The sequence below is a fragment of the Dasypus novemcinctus genome, chromosome 22 (assembly GCF_030445035.2).
Source record: "Dasypus novemcinctus isolate mDasNov1 chromosome 22, mDasNov1.1.hap2, whole genome shotgun sequence".
NCBI classification, from domain to species: Eukaryota; Metazoa; Chordata; class Mammalia; order Cingulata; family Dasypodidae; genus Dasypus; species Dasypus novemcinctus.
In genome coordinates this window covers 63,026,936-63,048,071 of record NC_080694.1, presented here as the reverse complement: position 1 = coordinate 63,048,071, position 21,136 = coordinate 63,026,936, and the positions used below count along the sequence as shown (strand labels likewise).

At 45.4% G+C, this 21,136-nt stretch overlaps 8 protein-coding genes across 9 annotated transcripts; 6 read left to right on the top strand and 2 right to left on the bottom strand.

The window, feature by feature from the left end:
* Positions 1-307: 307 nt before the first annotated feature.
* Positions 308-9,118, top strand: H1-5 (H1.5 linker histone, cluster member). Of its 2 annotated transcripts, none has more exons than XM_058285379.1 (2): positions 308-373; positions 4,265-9,118. In XM_058285379.1, exon 2 carries the CDS (start codon positions 4,267-4,269, stop codon positions 4,942-4,944), a length of 678 nt encoding a protein of 225 aa, XP_058141362.1. In that variant the 5' UTR covers positions 308-373; positions 4,265-4,266; the 3' UTR covers positions 4,945-9,118. The 2 variants fall into 2 exon arrangements, with proteins under 2 accessions (XP_058141362.1, XP_058141361.1); XM_058285378.1 differs by having other exon boundaries at positions 340-1,163.
* Positions 564-927, top strand: LOC139437318 (histone H4). Its single transcript, XM_071211019.1, has one exon. It carries the CDS (start codon positions 564-566, stop codon positions 873-875), a length of 312 nt encoding a protein of 103 aa, XP_071067120.1. The 3' UTR covers positions 876-927.
* On the top strand, positions 2,202-2,683 carry LOC139437317 (histone H3.1). Its single transcript, XM_071211018.1, has one exon. It carries the CDS (start codon positions 2,218-2,220, stop codon positions 2,626-2,628), a length of 411 nt encoding a protein of 136 aa, XP_071067119.1. The 5' UTR covers positions 2,202-2,217; the 3' UTR covers positions 2,629-2,683.
* LOC101442083 (histone H2A type 1) lies at positions 5,650-6,098 on the bottom strand. The gene has a single exon (XM_004481847.5). The coding sequence runs from the start codon at positions 6,096-6,098 to the stop codon at positions 5,706-5,708; it is 393 nt and encodes a 130-aa protein (XP_004481904.1). The 3' UTR covers positions 5,650-5,705.
* On the top strand, positions 6,410-9,118 carry LOC101441648 (histone H2B type 1-K). The gene has a single exon (XM_058285380.1). The coding sequence runs from the start codon at positions 6,410-6,412 to the stop codon at positions 6,788-6,790; it is 381 nt and encodes a 126-aa protein (XP_058141363.1). The 3' UTR covers positions 6,791-9,118.
* A 6,733-nt stretch (positions 9,119-15,851) lies between these two features.
* Positions 15,852-16,494, bottom strand: LOC101443415 (histone H2B type 1-K). Its single transcript, XM_004481850.4, has one exon. It carries the CDS (start codon positions 16,331-16,333, stop codon positions 15,953-15,955), a length of 381 nt encoding a protein of 126 aa, XP_004481907.1. The 5' UTR covers positions 16,334-16,494; the 3' UTR covers positions 15,852-15,952.
* A 134-nt stretch (positions 16,495-16,628) lies between these two features.
* On the top strand, positions 16,629-17,087 carry LOC101442971 (histone H2A type 1). The gene has a single exon (XM_004481849.4). The coding sequence runs from the start codon at positions 16,645-16,647 to the stop codon at positions 17,035-17,037; it is 393 nt and encodes a 130-aa protein (XP_004481906.1). The 5' UTR covers positions 16,629-16,644; the 3' UTR covers positions 17,038-17,087.
* A 2,977-nt stretch (positions 17,088-20,064) lies between these two features.
* On the top strand, positions 20,065-20,448 carry LOC101443856 (histone H4). Its single transcript, XM_004481851.5, has one exon. It carries the CDS (start codon positions 20,081-20,083, stop codon positions 20,390-20,392), a length of 312 nt encoding a protein of 103 aa, XP_004481908.3. The 5' UTR covers positions 20,065-20,080; the 3' UTR covers positions 20,393-20,448.
* Positions 20,449-21,136: the final 688 nt, after the last annotated feature.

Below are 21,136 nucleotides of genomic sequence, written 5' to 3'. Positions count from 1 at the left end.
CCCAAAAAAGAAGCGGTTTGGGAGGAGGGGAGGAAGAGAAAGTGAGGAGACAAAAAGTTAGGAAATAGGCAGAAACCAAGTTAGAGAAAGGTGAAGACCTCCACCTGGAGGCTATAAATAGGCGGGGTTAATTTCAGTCAATACTTCTCAAGCTGATTAAATAATTATAGGGAAAGCCGTTGCCCATAAAGAGACGGTTTCACAAAGGACGACAACGCCTGCGGCCCTCGCTCTCCACGTGGACACTCCCTTCCGCGGCCGCAGGAGCAGAAGCTACGGAAGCCGAGGGATCCTGGAGGCGCGGAACGGCCTTGCAGGTGTGCGCAGGCGCAAGGCGCCGAGGAGGCGGCCTGGGATCCCGAACGGCTCTAAGGTGAATTTTACTTAGGCCTCACTCTAGAACCGGGCCTTCAAGCACCGCCCCTTCCCGTCCTCTTGACAAAGTGGGCAGGGCTCCAAAACTGGGGACCGAGGGGACGCAACTAGCGTGCGGGGTTCCCAAACAGGTCCGACGCACCACTATATAAGCGTGCCCGTCAGCGCTTCACGGTGTAGCTGCAGACATGTCTGGCCGCGGCAAGGGCGGGAAGGGCCTGGGCAAGGGCGGCGCCAAGCGCCACCGCAAGGTGCTGCGCGACAACATCCAGGGCATCACCAAGCCCGCCATCCGCCGCCTGGCCCGGCGCGGCGGCGTCAAGCGCATCTCCGGCCTCATCTACGAGGAGACCCGCGGGGTGCTCAAGGTCTTCCTGGAGAACGTCATCCGCGACGCCGTCACCTACACCGAGCACGCCAAGCGCAAGACGGTCACGGCCATGGACGTGGTCTACGCGCTCAAGCGCCAGGGACGCACGCTCTACGGCTTCGGCGGCTAGGGCTGCTAAGTATCCCCGTTTTTGACAACAAAAAGGCCCTTTTCAGGGCCACCCAAGAGATCTGTGGAAGAGCTGCGGTCACTTTCAAAGCATTCGCGTTTCCGGGTGCAAGTAAAACAGCCTTTACTAGCGCTCTTGAGTGGCTCAGCAGTTTTCCCTGCCCCAGCTGCTGAGCAAACTGTTCAGGCCCAGTTGGTTGAACAAAGACGTCTCTGCTTGTGAAGAGTGTCTTATTTCTGGACTCACTGATATCTTTATGCTACTATCATGCTGTTCTTACCACTGTAGGTAGGTAACAATGGTTTTGCAGTCGAGAAGCCTGAGTCCTCCAACTTAAGGATTTATTTCTTCATAACTTAGCTGCGCTTTTCTGTTTTAATAAGACTTTCCAGATGAGGTTTGTGGCTTTTGGGGGCCTATTACCCTCCCAAATTTGATAATTTTAGGCTTTTCCATTTCACTTACTAGGTATGCAAACAATACGTCAGTTACGTTGTGTTGCGAACTTGCAGTCGGAATGACCAGTTCTTAGGGCACATGGCCACGACCAGTCCACCAGCTTTTAAAACGTCCAGAGGTATTTGCTCTGTGACTTAGTTTTCACGCTGCAACGGCAGTTAGAATAGATGTTCCATAGCATAGGCCTCAAAGCCGAAAATACTAAAGTACCCTTTACAGAGAAACTTAGCTTGAAATAGTTCGGGCGGCCCTTAAGCACACTCATCTGAGAGAGGTGCTGGCGTGACGCATAGCAACTCGAGTTTCAATCCACTTGGAACTCCCCCTTTACAAACGATTTGTAAATTTTCCTCTTAATTTTATATGTTGCAAGAATCCAAATAAGAGTGCAAGGCACGCTCAGATTCTCAAGCTAACAACATTCTCATGTCATATATATATTTCTGCAATTATGGACCAGCATTCCATTCTTTTACTGACCTAAAATTACATAATGCCCTTTAAGTCATCATGAGTTATCTAAGGAAAATAATTGAAATATTACTTCTGTAGGTTGAATATTAAATGTATGCAATTTTACTTACTGATAGCCTATGCATGGGTCTTTGAGAATGATCAGAAAATTAGAAACCGCTCGTTTATAATATCGATTCATAGAAAATTTTAGAGGCTTTGTACAGAGCCGCGTTTCTTTGTGGACTTCCCACACTGAGGAGGCGGAAATATTTCCCATTCAAGTGAGGGATGGAACGGGTAACCAGTGAAGTAGAGGAGGCAGGTCGGGGCCGCACTCTATTGTCCAATCAGAACGCGAGATCCGCTATAAATACTGGGACACGCGCTGCAGAGTCACACTGGTTGAGCAGCAGTTACCTGGCTAGCCATGGCCCGCACGAAGCAGACGGCCCGCAAGTCGACCGGCGGCAAGGCGCCCCGCAAGCAGCTGGCCACCAAGGCGGCCCGCAAGAGCGCGCCGGCCACGGGCGGCGTCAAGAAGCCGCACCGCTACCGGCCCGGCACCGTGGCGCTGCGCGAGATCCGCCGCTACCAGAAGTCCACCGAGCTGCTGATCCGCAAGCTGCCGTTCCAGCGCCTGGTGCGCGAGATCGCGCAGGACTTCAAGACCGACCTGCGCTTCCAGAGCTCGGCCGTCATGGCGCTGCAGGAGGCGTGCGAGGCCTACCTGGTGGGGCTCTTCGAGGACACCAACCTCTGCGCCATCCACGCCAAGCGCGTCACCATCATGCCCAAGGACATCCAGCTCGCCCGCCGCATCCGCGGCGAGAGGGCCTAAGTCGGGCAGTAGTTAAGCATACCATAGTCTAAAGGCTCTTTTAAGAGCCCCTCAATTGTCAGCAAAGGAGCTGTTAACTCCCCAAATCCTATACATTGTTTCCCTGTAAGTTGCCGGGGCCAGACACATGGCCAACATGGGTTTGCATACACCTGTTTAGTTACGCAGGGATGAGCAGGGGCAGTTTACATTTAAATGCCACACTCTCCATCTGACAGTGCTTTGTTGTGGGACATTCTAAAACCTATTCTTGCAGGAAAAGAAAAACGGCTCATTCCCAACCCCTACCTTCAAGAACCTGCAGCTGAGGGGTTTTTTTCCCTAGGCCCTTCCCAAAATTTGGTAATTGAAACTTTGGGGCATGCAAAACTCATTTTTCTAGGTTTCACCTACAAGCCATAGTTTGCCAGCCCTTCCCAGAGCTGAATGGCGGAATTATTTTCCCCTTTTTCCACAGTCTTAACAGTTTTTCACTGACAACTTGACTGCCAATGCGCTTAGAAATTTGAGTCCCTTGGTCTCTAATCTAGTTCCTTAGTACCCTATCCACGCTTCTGTCAGTAGCCAGCTGTTTTTCTAGAATATGGGTCTAATAATGAAATATTCACATTGATGTCTCTTGGCTGCTTACACAAGAGGATACTCCCTACACATTTTGAGCTAAGAGGTTGATGTGGGTGCACTGAAAAAAAAACAAAAACAGGCATGCAACCCTGAGGGACTAAGGTCACCTAAACAGTTTTGAGTTTTGCTCTGGGGGACATTGGGAGTCCTTTGAATACTCTCTAGCAGGTTTAAGGGTTTTTTCTAAAACATCATCTAGCTATGCATTTTTATCAGATTTAATGACTGACAGGAAATAAAGAGAAAACAAATCAGTCAGATACCATAAAATTTAAATTCGAATCCGGGATTTTGGATTCTGAGGTCAAAGCGATCTCCATTCATCCTGCTGCAACGTGCAAGAAGTCACGTTGGCAATCGAGCTTTTTTCAAGCCGCAAAGCCCCGTTCTCTAAGGACACTTGGATGCGGAAACTCCTGGGAGGCAGAACCGGTTTTTAAAGAAGGGTCTAAGGCGGTTAATTTGGGTCTGTAGGCAATCCTGTGTTACTTGCCACACTGGGAAACAAAGTATATCCCCAAACCAAGAAACCTAGTATCTTTCCTTGTCCAAAAATCAAAGGCCACACCTAGGGACAAATCTTTTCAGATAACTTTTGCTCGATCCTTGGTAGGAGTTTATTGCAACATGCGACTAACTAGGACCATGTCCTCAGCCGGGTGGATTCGTTGGAAAACCTGAAGGGATTTTCAAAAATATCTTTTATCACGTGCTCGCGGTTCATGCAAACACAAACAAGTCAGTGAACCTCGAGGCCGTTTTTTTCCTCTGGAGTTTCAAAGCGCCAAATTTTGAACGGCTGTTTTCAGGATTTAAGGAAATTTTGGCGACTAACAAACACAACTGGGGAGTCCAACCCCGAGCGGCGGCAGCCGGAGGGCGGCGGATCGGACGCTCCACCAATCACGCGGCAGAGTCGGCTTATATAAGCCCGGGGAGGGACTAGGTCAGCATTGCAAAACTTGCTCTCTTTCAACTGGAGATCTCTCCTTGTTCTCGTTTCCTCCTTTAGCCATGTCGGAAACTGCTCCTGCGGAGACCGCCGCCCCGGCGCCAGTGGAAAAGTCTCCTGCCAAGAAGAAGGCGACTAAGAAGGCAGCGGGCGGCGGCGCGGCAAAGCGCAAGGCGTCCGGGCCCCCGGTCTCTGAGCTGATCACGAAGGCCGTGGCCGCCTCCAAGGAGCGCAATGGTCTCTCCTTGGCCGCGCTCAAGAAGGCGCTGGCGGCCGCCGGCTACGACGTGGAGAAGAACAACAGCCGCATCAAGCTGGGCCTCAAGAGCCTGGTGAGCAAGGGCACCCTGGTGCAGACCAAGGGCACCGGCGCCTCCGGCTCCTTCAAGCTCAGCAAGAAGGCGCCCGGGGAGGCCAAGCCCAAGGCCAAGAAGGGCGGCGCGGCCAAGGCCAAGAAGCCCGCCGGGGCTACGCCTAAGAAGCCCAAGAAGGCTGCTGGGGCGAAGAAGGCAGTGAAGAAGACTCCGAAAAAGGCCAAGAAGCCCGCGGCGGCCGGCGTCAAGAAAGTGGCCAAGAGCCCTAAGAAGGCAAAGGCCGCCGCCAAGCCGAAAAAGGCGGCCAAGAGCCCAGCCAAGCCCAAGGCCGTGAAACCCAAGGCGGCGAAGCCCAAGGCCGCCAAGCCCAAGGCAGCCAAGCCCAAAGCTGCGAAGGCGAAGAAGGCGGCGCCCAAGAAGAAGTAGGAAGCCGGCGTGGTAGACGGCAGCGAGGCCCCAAAGGCTCTTTTCAGAGCCACCCAGAGAGCTCTGGAAAAGGCTGTGCACTGTGTCCTGCAGGTTTACGAGTGAGCTCTTCCTTTATTTTTACCGTGAACACTTAATTCAAACCTTTCTGACAGTGCTATTCCTGTCGGTGTGCAGATACGTGATAAATGGTAAACTTACTGTTGCTCAGTTTCATTACTGTTTTAGGCTAAGCCTATAATTTATAGTTCGTTCAAAGAAGGGTTTTCAGTCCCATGTTTCCGTATTTTCGTCATTGGAAGTGGTTAGAGTAGCAAGGACTTTTATAAGGATGTTGCGGCAAGAGCAGTTACTTAGCTCCGGGAAGTTCCACCTGGCATGAATGTCTCTGGTTCGTAGTATTAAACGGTGTGAGTATTATTGGCCACCCAAACTTGGAATTGAAAAACACGCGCGCTTATTCTGATTGGGTAAATGGGTAACTTATTTCTGGGATTTCTGGGTGTAAGAGAAAAGCGAATACAAGGATGTAAAAGATACTCAGTAAAATTCGTGTTTTGGGCCCACGGGTTTAAACTGATGTTTGAGCCTCCTCCGTGACACGAAGGTGCTAGGGAGGAACCTAAAAGCTCCAAACGGTGCAACGGTGCGCACGGCCAGCCCTGACAATACTGAGCATAGCGGAACAGCCCTTCCAAGAAGCGGTGGGTGGCTCTGAAAAGAGCCTTTGGTTTGGACGGAGTGGTGCGCTGCCGAGACGCTCACTTGCCCTTGGCCTTGTGGTGGCTCTCGGTCTTCTTGGGCAGCAGCACGGCCTGGATGTTGGGCAGCACGCCGCCCTGCGCGATGGTGACCTTGCCCAGCAGCTTGTTGAGCTCCTCGTCGTTGCGGATGGCCAGCTGCAGGTGGCGCGGGATGATGCGCGTCTTCTTGTTGTCGCGGGCCGCGTTGCCCGCCAGCTCGAGGATCTCGGCCGTGAGGTACTCGAGCACGGCGGCCAGGTAGACCGGGGCGCCGGCGCCGACCCGCTCGGCGTAGTTGCCCTTGCGCAGCAGGCGGTGCACGCGGCCCACGGGGAACTGCAGGCCGGCCCGCGACGAGCGCGTCTTGGCCTTGGCGCGCGCCTTGCCGCCCTGCTTGCCGCGTCCAGACATGACCAACGGACTTAAAACTGCCTCTGCGAAGCCTAAGCCTGCCGGCAGGGGCGGCCCCTCTTATAATGCTGGCGGGGCGCGAAAATGAAGCTACGCTATTGGCTAACCTCGTAGTTTCATTTAAACCAATGGAAGACTGTGTTTGAAATCTTCCAATTCTGATTGGACGAAATTTCCATACGACGTTATGCGGGGTTTTCACCAATCAGAGTCGTGGCTTTACTCGGCCTGTTTTACTTAAGAAGCTGTGAGCGGAAGAGGGAACTGTTTCCTAGTCATTCTCTCTGCGTGTGACTTCTCTGTTCTTAACCATGCCTGAGCCGGCCAAGTCCGCTCCCGCCCCGAAGAAGGGCTCCAAGAAGGCGGTGACCAAGGCGCAGAAGAAGGACGGCAAGAAGCGCAAGCGCAGCCGCAAGGAGAGCTACTCGGTCTACGTGTACAAGGTGCTCAAGCAGGTGCACCCCGACACCGGCATCTCGTCCAAGGCCATGGGCATCATGAACTCCTTCGTCAACGACATCTTCGAGCGCATCGCGGGCGAGGCGTCGCGCCTGGCGCATTACAACAAGCGCTCGACCATCACGTCGCGGGAGATCCAGACGGCCGTGCGCCTGCTGCTGCCCGGGGAGCTGGCCAAGCACGCCGTGTCCGAGGGCACCAAGGCCGTCACCAAGTACACCAGCGCCAAGTGAGCCCGCCCGCCGCACAGCAGGATTCTCCATTCCGCCTACACCCCAAAGGCTCTTTTCAGAGCCACCCACTCTTTCCAAAGAGAACTGGCACACTTAGCTTCCTGCTGGTAAGTGCTGCGTACATGTTGCAGCGGAATGGACCCTTCTGCACTTCCTTATTTTCATCTTGTTAAATGGCGTCGCACTACAGCGTCCGTACATGTTGCAGAAGTTTCAAAGCCCCGGTAAGGTCCACTCGATTTTAAACATGTGAAAGTGTTCTGGTATTAATCCGTTGGCCCTCGACCAGTCATTGTTATTGGTGTCCTGGATAATGAGGGACTTCACACGTACCAATAGTAAGGAAACAAAGACCCTTCTCGCCCACGCTTCCTTGGGCGGGTCCCGGTTCCCTTAGTCTGGGTTTGCAAAATTTTATAGCGAGTGAGAAGGGAAAGGCAGGCAGCGCGGTATTCAAATCTCACTGAGTCCTTGATATCCATGACCAGTCCAGTCGCTGGGCAGGGAATTTAAATTACATCATTGTTTTCTAAACTGTCATGATTGTGGATCGAGAGCTCCAGGCTATACGGAGTTGGAGAGTGTTCGCCCATTTTTAGCCCCGTTTCTCAAGGAAATTCCCATTGTGGGCCGCATTTATTTCTGTCCCCCCTTCAATATTTTATGGATATTTAGGAGTTTATCTCCCATTATTCGAGAAGTAGTTTTTAGTTAGTGAGGAAATATGCTAAAATATCAATTTAGTTTCAGTATCTACAAGTTTTCTTAATGCCACTTTTGCATTTAGTGTTTTTCAATCGGAAGAAATTTCAAAAGAAAATCAGAAGGGTTAAGCAGGGGTAGGACTATTCCCTGCCGCCGTCCTCGGGAAGTCAAAATCTGTCAAGTTTTAAGCCCTTAGCTGTGGCATATTTAAAGTAATTTGGCCTTTGCCCAGGAATCAGCGTAAGAGCCCTTCCACATTGACTTGTATTTGCTAAAAATCTTTATCCAATTAGGGTACTCCACTAGCCAATATTTTCATTCCTATTTAAGTGAGAGGATACTGCACATACGTACAGCAGAAGACAGGAATTTCTGGAGCAGAGGGGTTCTTAATAGGAAAACACTAGAAATAAACCACATTTTCGTGGCCAAAAGAACAAAGACATTTTTTGAGGTATATTTATACAACAGACGCACACAGCGGAGGAAATGATTGAACTAGTCTCAGTATATAGTTGAATTTCAGAAACCAGGATGTCAGAAGGTTTAAATATACCTTTGTATAAATCCAGTAAGAAAAACTCCACACCCTTTAGCTGTCACTTCTCAATCCCTCTATCCTTCCCCAGCCCTACATGAACACTACTCTGATTCTACCTTTATAAATTGATTTGTAGTTACATTTTATATAAATGCCATCATGCAAATATGTAGTACTTTGTGTCTGGTTTCTTTCACTTACCATAAAGGGGTTTTGTTTGTTTTGCCTGATTTAACATCTTGTAACAACATACATTTTTTCAGTATCAAAGAAAAACTCATATATGCGTTACTTAGTGTTTTTTAACTGGAAGAAATTTCAAAAGAAAATAAGAAATTTGAGAAGGAAGGGCTATACTCTGCCATGGCCTCCCCCACAGGAAATAAAAATCTGTCTGCCAATTTATTATATATGCAATATTAGCCATATTCATATTTCACATGAGTTTTCACTATGGTTTTTGGAGTAATGAAATTGTTCTAAGTGGATAAAATGGGAAATTTTAAGTTGTATATAACTTACCAGAAAAACTGTATGACATAATGAATCCTAACGTAAACTAACGACTATAGTTAACAGTATAATTATATAACATTGTTTTATCAAGTCTAACAGAAGTACGACACTAATGCAAAGTGTAAATAAAAGGGGAAACTGTGAGGGGGTGTACATGGAAACTACTGTTCAGCATGGTTTTTCTATAAACCTATAACTGCTCTCATAGAAAAGACAAAGAAATTGAATCTTGGGAGTTATTTAATGGGTACACAGTTTCTGTTTTGGGTGATGAAAAAGTTTTGGTAATGGATGGTGGTGATGCTTGCACATCATTGTAAATGCAATTAATGCCTCTGAATTGTACATTAAAAATGGCAAATTTTATGTTACAATAAAATTTTTTTATTCAATTGTAAGACAAAAAATTGTTCTAATATCTTTTGTGGTGGTGATGAATGCACAACACTGATTATATTAAAAGCCATTGATTGTACACTTTGGATGGATTGTATGATATGTAGATATATCTCAATAAAACAGCTTTAAAAAATAAAGCCAAATTACCTATTTTTAAGCATATAAAATTGCATGTGTGTATATGATTATAAAAACTTTTTTAAAAAGGAAGCTTAATAAAAAATTACCTTGGTAATAAAGACAGCAAAAAGAGGGGAAAAAACCAGATAAATACAAGTTGCTGACAGTATTCTAGTTTGGGGTTAGAAGTTGGGTCATGGGTATTTGATATAACTTCCTTTATACTTTAAATGTATGTGACATAAATTTCTTTTATATATCAAAACACTGATCTGAAAACTAGAGAGAGGAAAAGAACCCTTGTGTAAAAACAAGTTCCAAGCATTGTCTAGTCTGACAAAAGAAAACTAACAAATGAGAGCATAAGTGTCTCTCTAGATATTATTGAATTTCTTTTAGAGAGGAGAAGAAGAAAGAGACTGACAGAAGCCATTAAGGACTGTGGGTTCAGAAAGCTTAAGGTTTGGGCTAAAATTAAGAGTCTGCAACCAATCTCCAAAAAACCCTGCACCTGGTCTAAGGGCGCTGGCCCAAGAATATTGAATCCCAGCAAGTGTTTGGGGGATCCTGATGGATTTCATTTCAGCCGTTTCTTTACTCCTTTTGATGTAATTGAATCTGTGTTCAGCACAGATTTGGTAGAATTCTACTTCATGAAATATGCTTAAATTCTCTTCCCCTGATTTCCCAGCCTATCTATATTCTAATTTATTCTCCACCCGCCTTGAGTCTTTGCTGACTCTGAAGCCCTCCTGACTGTTCTGGCCTGGCGGGCCTCTGTTTTACAGATAAAATCCAGGAGAGGAAATGGGGAGAGGATTTAGAGGGATGAAGTTATATACACCAGGCCCAGGAGAGAGATTACAGAGGCCACTGCTTATTAAAAATACAATATGGGGAGCCACTGTTGCTCAGTGGTTCTGCGCCTGCTTCGCATGTATGAGGTCCGGAGTTCAATCCTCCATACTTCCTAAAAAACCACACAAAACAATTGGAGGGGATGTACATGATAGACATATATATATATATATGTATATGTATGTATGTATTTAAGAATATGAATATTACAGTTTTGACTATTGAGAATGCTTGAATGACTTGAAATTGTCATCAGGGAAGAAGGGGAGGCGGTTGATTAAAATCTGTGGTGCAGAATGGAGGGAAGCACATAGAGGACATTTGTGGCCCTTCTGTATAAATAATGTTCACATCACAGGTCCCAGCTAACTCTCCATTCTTTAAAAAGGTATAATTCTTAAAAGAAGGAGGAAGAAAAGAACTCACAGTTAGATATTGTGGCTCATATGTGCCTTCATGAGCCAAGCATCAATGCTCTGCTGAAACAATCTTCATCAACCAGCCATTGCTGGTCAGTCTTGGGGAAGCTGATTTAAGCTAATCCAAACCAGAATGGCATTTTACTGTTTTAAACTGGGATTTATACCCGGTAGCTTGAGGAGTTCACCTAATGTGCCCCAAGTAATTTTTTCTGTCAGTATCTGCACCAACCTTCCCCCTGCCTCGCAGAGGAAAAATGTATATAGAAGAAAGAAACAGATTGGAGGATAGACTAGATGAGGGAATCTAAACCCAAAGGATTTTTTTTTTCTTCTAGCTTTGTCACCTGAGTAAATGGCCTTTCTCCAGCTTAGGGAACTTAACATTTTCCTCATTGGAATCAGAACACTCCCCTCCATGGAGATTGTAAGAAAGCTTATCTCTTTGTCACTCATTTCTAGATCCCATGCAGTTTGCCATCCTTCAGTCATGACTTAGTGTTGGGCATGTTAAGTGAATTTGATCACGGCTTAGCTTGACTTGGAAAACACCTGAATCTCCTCATCCGAAATTGTACAAACCATCCTAAATGTCTTACTTCTACAGATGGCTGATTTATCCAGTTGCTAATACCTTTTACCACCTGTTGCAGAGGTCCACCTCTCTGAGGTGAGCACCTTTTTGGAGGCTGCGTGAGATAAAGGCAGATGTGCAGTACAAAAAAATCGCACAAAAGAATTTGTCCAGACTTGAACAATGTCAAAAAGTTTCTCCTCTCGCCTCCTTCAGAGCTGAATATATACATACATGTTGAATATGAATATGAATATGAAAGTGAATATGAGGGATTTAATAAGCATTTCTGCAGGCCCTGAAGAGTGCAAAGAGCTCTAGGAACTAGATGGGGATAAATGGGGATAAATACCCCACCCCTTCAAGCTTATAATACCCACTGATAAAATGAAGAACGAAATTACTTAAAGGTCTGTGGTTGCACTAAAGACAAGCTATCATTATTACTATTATTTTATGTGGGAAGCACGCGCTCGACCACTGAGCTACATGCACTTGCCAAGCAATTATTTTTAATGGAGAAATTAGGAAAAGCTGTAAGGGGACACTGGATCCCAAGTATAATTTGCCCAGGGTGGTGAGTCTGGATTCATTTCTGGGGAATGGGGTTGTTTTGAAAAGGATTTTGAGAAAGGAGGTGACATTTCCAGGGTCAGAAGTGTGCAGAGTAATGAGACTGGCCAAGAAGGCCCCTTTGACAGGTGCTTCGGTGGTCACTTGATCCAGGCTTAGAGCATTTCCCCTCACTCCACGGCCACTCCTATCCTGGCCCAACCCCTGCCTCTTGCCTCTTGGGCTAGTGCCCTGGACTCTCACAGGTGCACCTGCTCCCAGCCCTGCGTTCCTCTACTCTACACTCTCCTTAGAGCCCAGGGAGCCTCTAAAAGCTTTGAGTCAGATCATCTCCTCTGCTCAGGAACTTCCCAAGCCCTTTCCTTGGCTCTAGGCTTCATGTGCTCTGGCCCCTTCAGTGTCTTGAGGCTCATCTCCTTGATTCCTCTTCTTCAGCATTCACAAGCTTTAAACAGAAGCTTTCAACATTATTTTTGCACCGTTTATGAGGGTCTTCTTTGTCTCTCTTTTTTTTTAGGTTTATGTGATGTATTGCACTGACATTCTGAAATACTAAAACAACCTTGCATTCTTGTAATACCCCCAACTTGAACATGATGCCATACCCTTATATATAGCTCTATCCCTGTAACTATTTTTAAAGGATTTTGCATCTATATTCATGCATGATAATGGCCCATAATTTCATTTTGTCAATGTCTTTGACTTTAGGGATTAATTTATACTCCTTTCATAAAATAAGCTGAAATGTTTCTTCTTTTTCCATTCTCTGGAAGAAGGTAAAATTGGTGTTTCTTTCTAAAACACTTGGTGGAACATAAGAGCGAAGCCATTGGCACAGAGTTTTCTTTATGGGAGGATTTTTAAAAATTACAGAGTAAGTTTCCCCACTACTTATTGGACTATTTTGATTTTCTGTTTCTTCTTGGGCCTAGGGCTGTTGTAACAAATTACCAACATTCTGGTGGCTTAAAGTAACAGAAATTCATTCTCTCTCAGTTCTGGAGACTAGAAGTCTGAAATCAAGGTGCTGGCATGGCCGTGACACTCCTGAAAGCTCTAGAGAAGGACCTTCCCTTCCCTCTCTTCCTAGCTTCTGTGACTTCTGGCAATCCTTGGCTGGAGTGTATCAATCCAATCTTGGCTCCGTCTTCCCATAGCTTCTTCTCTGGGTCTATGTGCCCAATTCTCCTTTCCTTTCTCGTATGAAGAAACCAGTCATTGGATTTAGAGCTGCCCTAATCCAGGATGACCTCATCTTAATTTGACACGTGCAAAGACCCTATTTCTAAATACGTTACATTCATAACTATAGAGGGTTAGGGCTTCAACATATCCCTTGAGAGGACATAATTCTACCTACTGCAGTCAGGTATGGCAAATTGAGGTTTTCTGGAAATTTTGTACATTTCGCCTAAACCTTTATATTCATTGGTATAAATATTGTTCATAATAGCTTTATGTAAATTTTAAAATATATTCTATTTATTTAAATTTATACTATTTTAATATTTATATTTAAAATATGTCTATTTTTTTCCTTCCTCAGTGTCAGAGTTTACCAAATTTTTAGTCTTTTAAGAGAAGTAAATATGATTTTATTATATATGTGGGAGGAAAACACGAGTGACTCATAATTCAAAAACAAGAGTTTGCTTTTGACAGAGCAAACTTCTAAAACTGTTAAAATTATCATTTCATACAAATAGTGAGTATATGTCAAAGTCTTATTTTCCTTCTTTTTTTTTTTTTTTTTTTTTTTAGATTTATTTTTATTTATTTAATTCCCTTCCCCTCCCCTCCCCCGGTTGTCTGTTCTCTGTGTCTCTTTGTCTGTTCTCTGTGTCTCTTTGCTGCGTCTTGTTTCTTTGTCCGCTTCTGTTGTCGTCAGCGGCACGGGAAGTGTGGGCGGCACCAATCCTGGGCAGGCTGCTCTCTCCTTGGCGCTGGGCGGCTCTCCTTACGGGTGCACTCCTTGCGCGTGGGGCTCCCCTACGCGGGGGACACCCCTGTGTGGCACGGCACTCCTTGCGCGCATCAGCACTGCGCATGGGCCAGCTCCACACGGGTCAAGGAGGCCCGGGGCTTGAACCGCGGGCCTCCCATGTGGTAGACGGACGCCCCAACCACTGGGCCAAAGTCCGTTTCCATCCTTCTTAATGAGAGAATCAATGGAATGACAAAGCTGATTCAAAGAGGTCTGAGAAGCTGGGGATTATGTAATTAGTGGCTAAAGGAATGCTGAAGTAAAAGCACTAAATTAAACACAAATCTGGTCACTATCTTTGACCCCCAAGTGCTTTACCCCTAGAGTCATGCCCAGGGATAGTTACCTTACATGACAAAAGGGATTTTGCAAATGTTAAGATTATTTACCATTTGATTTTTTAAAAAAAGAAACTATGTAATCTCATGTACCCTTAAAAGCAGATGAGGTAAGTGCATTTATAGATAAACTCATCTAAATAAAAAAGCTAAGAAATGTAAATATTATATATATTACATTGGATGCAATATGTACACATTCAGATTCTAATAAACAAGGAATATTATGGGGGAAAAAGAGATGAAGTGGAAGAGGAAGTCTGAGATATTCAAAGTTTGAGAAAGTTTCAACAGGCCATTCTTGCTGGATTGAAGATAAAGGGGTAGTAACTTTCATATATTTTTTGTGTTTTTTCATTTACTACAACTTCCATAAGTATTTTTTCCTTCCACTTTCTTTGGGTTGAATTCACTGTTCTTTTCTAACTTTTTTTATATGTTTGATGATTATTTTCTTTTTGAAGTTAAACATTTATATTTTTATCTCTAACCAAGGCTTTAACAACATCCTATAAATTTTATAGTATGAAATTTCCTTTATTTTGCAGTCCAAAATGTTTTATAATTTCCATTGTAATCTCTCCTTTGAAGGTTATTTCAGCTTGAAAAAAAGGATTGTGCACATCTTGTTCCAGCTCCAAGATCTCAAGTTGGGAGTTTGGAATTGGCCATGGTTCTATCTATCCCACAGAAACTGAGAAACACTACTTATCATTGTGTTTTCACCCAGAGAATGGGTTGTTAAACACCAGCACACTGCTGTTTGTGTCCCAATACATGGTCATGTGAGAAATAGTCTCTGTATATTTGAAAAGAATATATAATCTGAAATTGTTTTCCAATTCTTCTATATCCTCTCTCTTCCCTCCCCTCTGCTTCCCTACAAAATCTGGTAATCTGGAGAATCTCCAAAAAAGGAAACGCAATAATTGGGGAAGGTTTCAGAGGTAGTCTGAGGATTGGCTTTGAAGACAAAATTTGGATAGTGGATGAGCAAGAATTTAGCACTGGAGAGCAGCTCTAAGGTACATTTCAGGGAATATTAATTCTATATTTGTAAACCTGATATTAGCCCATTCCTCCACTGTATCAGCACAGTACTCATTTTCAGATCTAATAATGTCGCATGATACAGTAAAGAATTGGACTCATATCAAGTCCCACACACAGTCTCCACCTGGTTCCAGTCACCTTTTCCAGGCTGAAGAAAGTCACTTCCTTGGTCTGGAGACTCAACTCTGTCCTGTGCTTGCTGAGCTCATAAATTCAACCCAAGCTCTGTGCTTTCTCTTCCCACAAGCCTAAGGTTTTGTGTCTTATAATGGTAAAAGATTGAATAACTAGAAAATTTATAAAAGTGCTGGGTTTTGATATTTCTGAGGGCCTGTACAATGCTCGAGATTTGTTTCTCCACATTGATAAACGAGAGCCAAAACGACTGTAAAATGCTGACCTAAACACTGGCAGGCAGAGCTACCCTTCACGAGAAAATGCCTTTCTGCTTTCTCCCAAAAGATTGCCTGTTTAGAATTGAAATGAAATGTGGAGCTAATTCAGGCCAACAAAATGAAAAAACACTGACCTACAGCACTAAACCTTAAGAAAAAGACTGACAGCATAAAAATAATAGAACCAGAAAGCCTATCTCTAATGGAGGTGAACCAATAGCAGATTACAGGAACAAGGACCAAATCACATATTACACTGGAGTAATTTTCACTGAGGATGTGGGGTCGGGAGGAGTGAGGAGTATACTGTGGCTCTCACCTGCCACACAGGGGTTTTCAAAAGCAGCGCCTCCAATCAGAACAAATGCACAGGGCAGCCAGTAGAAAACTGCGGGGAGTGAGGACCCAACCCCCATCCTTAACTGGTGAGGCCGGGTTATTTAGTTAGGTTCTAACTTCTTCCTCCTCTTTCTTTATAGACATGTCATTTTATGAAAACGCAGACCTGGGTAACAAAAAAATCATCCCCAATACTTATGTTACAAAAGAGAAACCTAAAGGGAACTTAGAAACTAAGTTAAGGGGAAAAAAAAGTGCCAGTTCTCTTTGGAAAGAGTGGGTGGCTCTGAAAAGAGCCTTTGGGGTGTAGGCGGAATGGAGAATCCTGCTGTGCGGCGGGCGGGCTCACTTGGCGCTGGTGTACTTGGTGACGGCCTTGGTGCCCTCGGACACGGCGTGCTTGGCCAGCTCCCCGGGCAGCAGCAGGCGCACGGCCGTCTGGATCTCCCGCGACGTGATGGTCGAGCGCTTGTTGTAATGCGCCAGGCGCGACGCCTCGCCCGCGATGCGCTCGAAGATGTCGTTGACGAAGGAGTTCATGATGCCCATGGCCTTGGACGAGATGCCGGTGTCGGGGTGCACCTGCTTGAGCACCTTGTACACGTAGACCGAGTAGCTCTCCTTGCGGCTGCGCTTGCGCTTCTTGCCGTCCTTCTTCTGCGCCTTGGTCACCGCCTTCTTGGAGCCCTTCTTCGGGGCGGGAGCGGACTTGGCCGGCTCAGGCATGGTTAAGAACAGAGAAGTCACACGCAGAGAGAATGACTAGGAAACAGTTCCCTCTTCCGCTCACAGCTTCTTAAGTAAAACAGGCCGAGTAAAGCCACGACTCTGATTGGTGAAAACCCCGCATAACGTCGTATGGAAATTTCGTCCAATCAGAATTGGAAGATTTCAAACACAGTCTTCCATTGGTTTAAATGAAACTGCGAGGTTAGCCAATAGCGTAGCTTCATTTTCGCGCCCCGCCAGCATTATAAGAGGGGCCGCCCCTGCCGGCAGGCTTAGGCTTCGCAGAGGCAGTTTTAAATCCGTTGGTCATGTCTGGACGCGGCAAGCAGGGCGGCAAGGCGCGCGCCAAGGCCAAGACGCGCTCGTCGCGGGCCGGCCTGCAGTTCCCCGTGGGCCGCGTGCACCGCCTGCTGCGCAAGGGCAACTACGCCGAGCGGGTCGGCGCCGGCGCCCCGGTCTACCTGGCCGCCGTGCTCGAGTACCTCACGGCCGAGATCCTCGAGCTGGCGGGCAACGCGGCCCGCGACAACAAGAAGACGCGCATCATCCCGCGCCACCTGCAGCTGGCCATCCGCAACGACGAGGAGCTCAACAAGCTGCTCGGCAAGGTCACCATCGCGCAGGGCGGCGTGCTGCCCAACATCCAGGCCGTGCTGCTGCCCAAGAAGACCGAGAGCCACCACAAGGCCAAGGGCAAGTGAGCGTCTCGGCAGCACACGCCTTCAAACCCAAAGGCTCTTTTCAGAGCCACCCATTTCATCAGCAGAGGGAGCTGTGCTGCACAATTTGCGATAGGATGCTACTTGTAAAGTAAAGTTACGATATACATGATACATAAATTAGGAAAATTAATACATATCTCTAAACGATAGAATACCAGAGCAGCTAGTTGAAAAGGGTGGTCTTTTTAATCTTATTTAAAAATTATAAGGGAGTGTGTGTACCTCACGTGGTTCAGCGCCTGCTCCTCATCAGCGAGGTCCTGAGTTCAATACCCATTCCTACTAACCATGTAAATTTAACTTTGTTCTCTTCCCACAATGCTGATAGTGAGGCTCCTTTTCCTAATCTGGAAATTTGAAAAACTCCGTATAACAAGATTTGGGTTATCCTGGGATTATTTTCTGGTACCAGTTTTGGAGATGAGCACATTTAATAAAGGAAATTCAGGGCAGGTTTATTAACTGTCCAACTGAAGTTGAGTTAATGCAGGACCAACAACAAGAGTTTTCTGCTGGAGGGACAGCTGGGGCGCAGCTGGGGAGCAGCTTATATATGGGTGTTAGAGGAAGGAAAGGTGTGGGGGGATCTAGAGCTAATGGAGCCAAGATTTGGGGTTACTATGAGGGTTAAAGGGGCTGTTCGGGCAGGGTGTCCTTGAGCCCTAGTTAGTTGGTTAGCAAGGGAGTGTTGATGTAGTTTGTCTGGTGAAGATCAGCAGACCTTGCCAGTGTCAGCTTGAAGTCTGTTACAGTTCTCCCAGGCTGGGCCAGGGATTTATCAGCAACGCAAAGAGTTATTGGTATGTCAGCCTCCTTCGGTTAGCCTCCATTTCTTTTTTCTAATACCCTGGTTAAAATGGAACTTCATGCAAATCAAGATGGTTAGTAAAATCCTTTGTCCTTCCAATTCCAAATCTCCACGTGGCACAAAGTTTAGGAAGTTAAATGTAGGCCTAACTTCCCTTCTGTTCAGTTGACTCAATTGTGAACCTCTGGTGCTAGGCACCCTGCTTAAACGGCAGTGCCGATGGGCCCTTGTCTTGTGGCTAGCATACTAATCAACACAAAATGTTATATATATATATATATAAAGTCTTTACCTTAGCCATATTAGGTAAAAAATATATAATCATCTTTGCTTAATACCATCTAGTCCTCACCTTTTTAATGATTTTTTTATTGTCGCCACATCATCACTCACCAGCTCCTCTTAGGTTCAAGACGCCCTAGTAAAAGAGGGTCTTCAATTCCTCTCCAGCTAAAGTACATATCATCAGCTAATATCTATTTTCACTTATCAAAGACATTTTTCACCTCAATTCTAGTTTCTCTCTTGAATTTCTATTGCATTTCTACTCCTTTGGGACCAATTTATTTTTCTGAGTCTCTTGAAATACTTGTATTTCTTCTTGGAATGTCTGACAATCAGATGCAAATGATATTTCTTGTATATAAATAGGGCTCAACACAATCACAAGAGAGAAATGTTACCTTTTTGTCTTTTTTAAAACTTTACAATTATCTGATACTGGAGGACTCAAATCTGGATTTCAATGAACCTAATTACTCAAATTTTAATCTCCATTAATTCTTATAGTAACCCTTTGAGGTAAATGCTGTTACTAGCCATCCCACTTTATAAAGGGGAAGCAAAGATTTTAAAACATAAGCAAAATAAAGAAAAAAAATAAAAACAAGCAAAAACAGATAAAAGCATAAGCAAGTCTGGACAGCAGAGAAAATTTATTATTTTAAAGCCAGGTTTTCCTAACTCCAGAGTTTCAGCTCTTATCTAAAACAAACCATTGAAAACCACTGGGTTACATTAAATAGTTACAGAGATTTTTAAAATTTCATTTGTGTAAAAAGAATTTCATAGTAAGAACATGCATTTGTAAAAACGTTAAGAAAATTGATTATATGCAAATAAAATTATTTTTTAAAATATCAATATGCTTATTGCAGTGTTGATGGGGATTATATCTGATGGTTCAACTACAGATGGTTTTATCCCCCTAATCTGAATGTCACAAAAATTTCAAACATGAGCATGATTGCTTTTGTAGTAAATAAATAAAGTTATGTTAAATGTTTATGAGACCCAAAACTTTAATAAAAAAGGTTTTAAGAAGTAGATACACCATATTTCTGGATATAAGAATTTGATCTTTTAGGGATTTAAATTATACCCAGGTATTTTTTTACATTTAATGCAATTATGACCAAAATCTCAGAAATTGTTTGGTCAAATTTCACAAAACGATTCGAAAGTTCCCCAGAAGAGGAATCTTGGTGAAACTAGGCCAGGAAGTTTTGAAAAGAAAAATAACGAGATGTCTTCAGTACTGAATCGTGAAACCTGTCATACAGCTAAAGTATAAAAGTCTGACAGCAGTAAAGGAAATGGTTCCAAGTGCAGTGAAGAATACTTTGGGTAACTATGGTAAAACTTAAATGTAAAATGCAAAATCTGTCCTATAAAGAAATTGCGAGGGAATTTGTTAAAAATACTGTGGAGAATTCATAAGAAGGAATTAAGCCTATGCTAAACTTCCTTTCTAAAATGTTTTAGATTAGAGAAATTGATTAAAATACGATCAATGTAAGGAGATTACAAAGCACTATGTATAGCATTATATAAATTTTCCTCGAAAAAAGAAATTTGTGCCTTTACCTGTTCACCAAATAGTAGCAGAAGTAACCTCTGAGCGGTGGGATAAGGGGTTATTTTGTTGATTGCCTTTTTCTGCATTTTTCACAGTTTTAATGTTTTGCTTCTGCATCTAAAACAGCTTTAGAAAGCCTTAAAACATCACGATGGGAACAATCACCAAGTCACAGCAGCAGGACGAGGCAGAACAAGGCCTCTTTGTTCCGTCCCGACCAGGCTTCCCTCCCCCACCTGGGCGGGCCTTCCCGCCTCCTTCCCTGCGGTTCTCAGTTCGGTCCGCAGACAGGCCTATAAAGGCCCGTCCCTGGTCTCCTCTGCCCCAAGACGCTGCGCAGCGTTCCCTGCTTCAGCATGTCTGGCCGCGGCAAGGGCGGGAAGGGCCTGGGCAAGGGCGGCGCCAAGCGCCACCGCAAGGTGCTGCGCGACAACATCCAGGGCATCACCAAGCCCGCCATCCGCCGCCTGGCCCGGCGCGGCGGCGTCAAGCGCATCTCCGGCCTCATCTACGAGGAGACCCGCGGGGTGCTCAAGGTCTTCCTGGAGAACGTCATCCGCGACGCCGTCACCTACACCGAGCACGCCAAGCGCAAGACGGTCACGGCCATGGACGTGGTCTACGCGCTCAAGCGCCAGGGACGCACGCTCTACGGCTTCGGCGGCTAGGCCCGAGCCCCGTGCCTTGCACTTACTGAGAAAAAGGCCCTTTTCAGGGCCGCCCACCTTCTCACCTGCGGAGCCGTGATACTTATTCTAAAGCCTTTTCGGTAAAAATTTGTAAAAACACTAGTACAGCCGCCGCCTGTTGGTCCGCTTGTTCAGTTTTTCCCAAATAGCGCACATGAGCCCACTCCCGGGATCGGCCATGTCGCAACTCTGCCCGCTTTCCCCTAGGAGCATAGAGATTCCTCCAGATAAGATACTGTACCCCTGGTGAAAGGTAAAGCAAACCACCCGCCGGTACTTTCAAATGGAAGGCCTGTGACAGTCCCAAATTCGGTTTGTGTGTCAAACTGCAATAGGTATTGAGCTTGTCTCTACCCGTACGGTGGGTTTTGCCTGGCGCCTAAGTGTTGTAACGTTTCTAACCTGCATCCGAATGGAGTCACTGGCTCCTTCCTTTTGCATTTAGGTGCAAGTTCCTGTGGGTGATCCTTCACCTCTGTAAGAGATTTTCTTCAGATTACGCTAGTAGGACAGTGAGCAAGGCCATTATTTAGTGTGCTTCGTAATCAGTACTCACCGTTAGCTTCTTTATAGTATTGATGAAAACAATGAATGAGTCAGCTGCAGTACAGGAGAGGCAGTGAGAATGGATTTAAATGCAGCAGAAGTCAAGGTATGGCCCACCTGGAGTGCAGCTGTGTTGTATATTTGAATTGTCAATTTTGAAAATGAGATATTTACACA

Coding starts and splice junctions, on each gene's coding strand:
- LOC139437318 (XM_071211019.1), top strand. CDS start 564: ATGTCTGGCCGCGGCAAGGGCGGGAAGGGCCTGGGCAAGGGCGGCGCC.
- LOC139437317 (XM_071211018.1), top strand. CDS start 2,218: ATGGCCCGCACGAAGCAGACGGCCCGCAAGTCGACCGGCGGCAAGGCG.
- H1-5 (XM_058285379.1), top strand. CDS start 4,267: ATGTCGGAAACTGCTCCTGCGGAGACCGCCGCCCCGGCGCCAGTGGAA.
- LOC101442083 (XM_004481847.5), bottom strand. CDS start 6,098: ATGTCTGGACGCGGCAAGCAGGGCGGCAAGGCGCGCGCCAAGGCCAAG.
- LOC101441648 (XM_058285380.1), top strand. CDS start 6,410: ATGCCTGAGCCGGCCAAGTCCGCTCCCGCCCCGAAGAAGGGCTCCAAG.
- LOC101443415 (XM_004481850.4), bottom strand. CDS start 16,333: ATGCCTGAGCCGGCCAAGTCCGCTCCCGCCCCGAAGAAGGGCTCCAAG.
- LOC101442971 (XM_004481849.4), top strand. CDS start 16,645: ATGTCTGGACGCGGCAAGCAGGGCGGCAAGGCGCGCGCCAAGGCCAAG.
- LOC101443856 (XM_004481851.5), top strand. CDS start 20,081: ATGTCTGGCCGCGGCAAGGGCGGGAAGGGCCTGGGCAAGGGCGGCGCC.